Source organism: Meleagris gallopavo, chromosome 17, assembly GCF_000146605.3.
Source record: "Meleagris gallopavo isolate NT-WF06-2002-E0010 breed Aviagen turkey brand Nicholas breeding stock chromosome 17, Turkey_5.1, whole genome shotgun sequence".
NCBI lineage: Eukaryota > Metazoa > Chordata > Aves > Galliformes > Phasianidae > Meleagris > Meleagris gallopavo.
The window spans coordinates 9,567,444-9,570,184 of NC_015027.2; the positions used below are offsets into that span (position 1 = coordinate 9,567,444).

At 60.8% G+C, this 2,741-nt stretch overlaps 1 protein-coding gene across 1 annotated transcript in view; it reads left to right on the top strand.

Annotated features, from left to right (window-relative positions):
* The first annotated feature begins 280 nt into the window (after positions 1–280).
* Positions 281–2,741, top strand: part of TBC1D10A (TBC1 domain family member 10A) — a 9,023-nt gene continuing 6,562 nt past the window's right edge. The window contains exon 1 of the mRNA XM_010720423.3: positions 281–383. Coding sequence (XP_010718725.2) covers positions 281–383 — 103 coding nt within the window. The remainder of the gene's footprint in view (positions 384–2,741) is intronic.

Here is a 2,741-nt window from a genome sequence, read left to right on the forward strand (position 1 = left end):
CCCGGCCCTTCACTGAGCACCACTTGTCACACAGCACCACACCGAGCGTCACCGTGCCACACAGCCCCATAGCAGCCTGGGGACACGCTGGGGGCCTGCTGCCACCAAGCACTGTCCCTGCTGAGTCAAATATCCTAAGACCTGGTCATGTGGCACCAGGGAGTCACTCGTTCCTCGCCGTGTGCTCGGCTGTGCCGGCGGCACTGACTCAGTTGCAGGCAGCATCGCCACTGGGACGGCCACTGCCACCATTTGGGGACCCTTCGGGAACGATGTCACCATGAAGCAGCCTGAGCTGGCCCAGCGTGTCACCTCCTGCCAGCTGCCATACCCTGCCGAGCCGCCCCAGGAGGAGGCAGCTTGGAGGGGCTCTGAGGGCACAGGTGGGTGATAGCTCCTCCCTGAGACCAGGGACACTTGGGGGTCCCAAGAAGGGAAGGGGAAGAGGGAGCCCTTCTGTGCTCAGGAGAGCAGCATCTGGCCCCAGGATTCTAGAAATTAGGGACAAAACTTGGGAATGAGCTCCAAGCAGAAATTAAGGATCTGCAAATGCTCGTACACCTGGGGCTGAAAATGGGGTGACGCATGGGATGATGGCATGCCACCAGCCCTAGTGTCGCCAGCATCCCCATCCCCTCAGTGCCATGCAGATCTGGGCACTCTCGCTGCACAGGGATCGGGGAGGACACCCTGCAGTGGGGATGTGCCTTGCTTCCTGCCTCCTGAGTTGTCCCCAGGGCCAAGGGAGCCATCAGCCTGCTGGGTGCCTGGCTTTGGGTGATGCCAGCAGGATGGCACTTGTGAGACAGCACCCATAGGGAGATACTGGTGGGATGCAGGGGTTTGGGTGTGCAAAAATCACCCCGTGAGTCAAGGGGGAATTTGTCCCCTGCCATTATTCAGCCCGGGCTTCCCCAGCACAGGGCAGCCACCTTACTCACAGCAGCACCCTGCACTGGCTGGACATGGGGGGCTGCTGGTGGCTGTGCGTGTCCTCTGCTGGGGACAGTGTGGGACAGGGGGTTAGGGACCCCAACGGCTTGGGTGGGATGGGGATGGGGACGGGATGGGATGGGGATGGAGGGCTGTTACAGATAAAGGTTGGGCAGAAATGGGTGAGAAGGGACTGCTCATGTCCCCGTGTCCCCCTCATGTCCCCATGTCGCCATGGCGGTGACAGCCGCGGACGGCAGAGAGCAGTGTTCAGCAGGGCAGCGCAGCCCGCGGCTCTCCTGCCAAACCCAACCCCAAACAGCCCTATTGGGCGCGGCCTGCACGTGGGCTCCCCCAGCCCCCGCTCCGCATCCCGCAGCCCCGCAGCATCCAGACTCATGTAGGGGCCAAACCGCCCCAAAAAACCCATCCGGAGCGTGGGAGCGGGGCCGGCCGGCCGCTGCCGGGATGCCGATAGCGTTGTGTCACCGCCCGCACCGAGCCCGTTCCTATTCCCTCTTTTGGGCTTTTTCCGAGTGCATCATCCCCGGGGCAGGTGGGCGTCTGCAGGGACCCCCGATCCCATCATCCTCTCCATACAGGGGCCGTCGGGGCCGCCGCTGCTTAATAAACTCTTGGGGAAGTGACATCCCCTGGACGTCACTGGCAGTCTGTCCCGTGTAGGGTTGGTTTCCTACGGGATAACCTACGGGGTAAGCTGTATAATATATCTTACGTGAGCAAAGATTTCAGCCCGGCTCCCCGCTCCCAGACACGTCCCAATTTTGCACGCGGGTCATTTCCCTGATTTCCTTATTTTTTGGCCGTGGAACACAGGGCTGATTCAGGAGCGGGGGCTGTGGGGGCTCGCAGGCAGCGGGGCTGGACCTGGCTGCAGGTGAATCAGCTCCAGTGCCGCATCCTGCAGAGAAACGCAGGGAATTGGCAGGAAGTGGCCGCAGTGGGGCTTGCGACACCCCACCCCCGGGCTGCCCCTGAGCTGGTGATGGAGAAACAACCGTTTCCCAGGTAATTAAGTGACCCCGATAATTAGGTATGAATTTATACGTGAGGTTGCGCACATGAGCCCTCTTCCCTACCCCGCACAGCTCCCGTTATCCCCATCCCATTGGCATCTCTTTGTCCTCTCCAAGTAACCCCAAACTGGGGATCAATTGGGATTCCACCGGTGTGGCATTTGTCCCCGTTCCCCACCTTACCCCTGGGGAAACTGTGTCACCAACGGCAGTGACAGCAGCCCCAGCCCCACGGCAGTGCCAGGTGTCACCACACACAGCAGCACCCTGGGGACAGCTCAGCCAGGGGACAAATGGACAAATGGACGCAATAGGTGGCACTGCAGAGTGTCCCACCCAACTGCACTGTCCCCACGTCCCCCCTCTTGGAGTCACTGTCCATCAACTGTCCCCTGGTGGGATGCAAGCAGGGCACAGACTCACTAAACCTGATCAAATGTTTCAGGAAGAACAATATACAGAGCAGAGAGGGAGAGAAATGGCAGTGGCAACCTGCTGCCAGCCCAGAGAGGGGAGAGGGGTGGGGATGGGGTGTCCCTGCTGGTGTCACAGCTACACGGGTGGCACATATGACACATGGACATGGGTGGCATTCAGATATGTGGCACAGGGGCATGGATGGCACATGGACACGAGTGGCACAGGGACACGGATGAGCTGCTGTGCTGGTGGCTGCTCCCCCAAAAGAGAGTGGCAGGGATGCTGGGGGGTACAACCACCCCTGCCACAGCCACATCCAGGAGTCCCCTGCCCATCTCCCTCCAGGGAAAA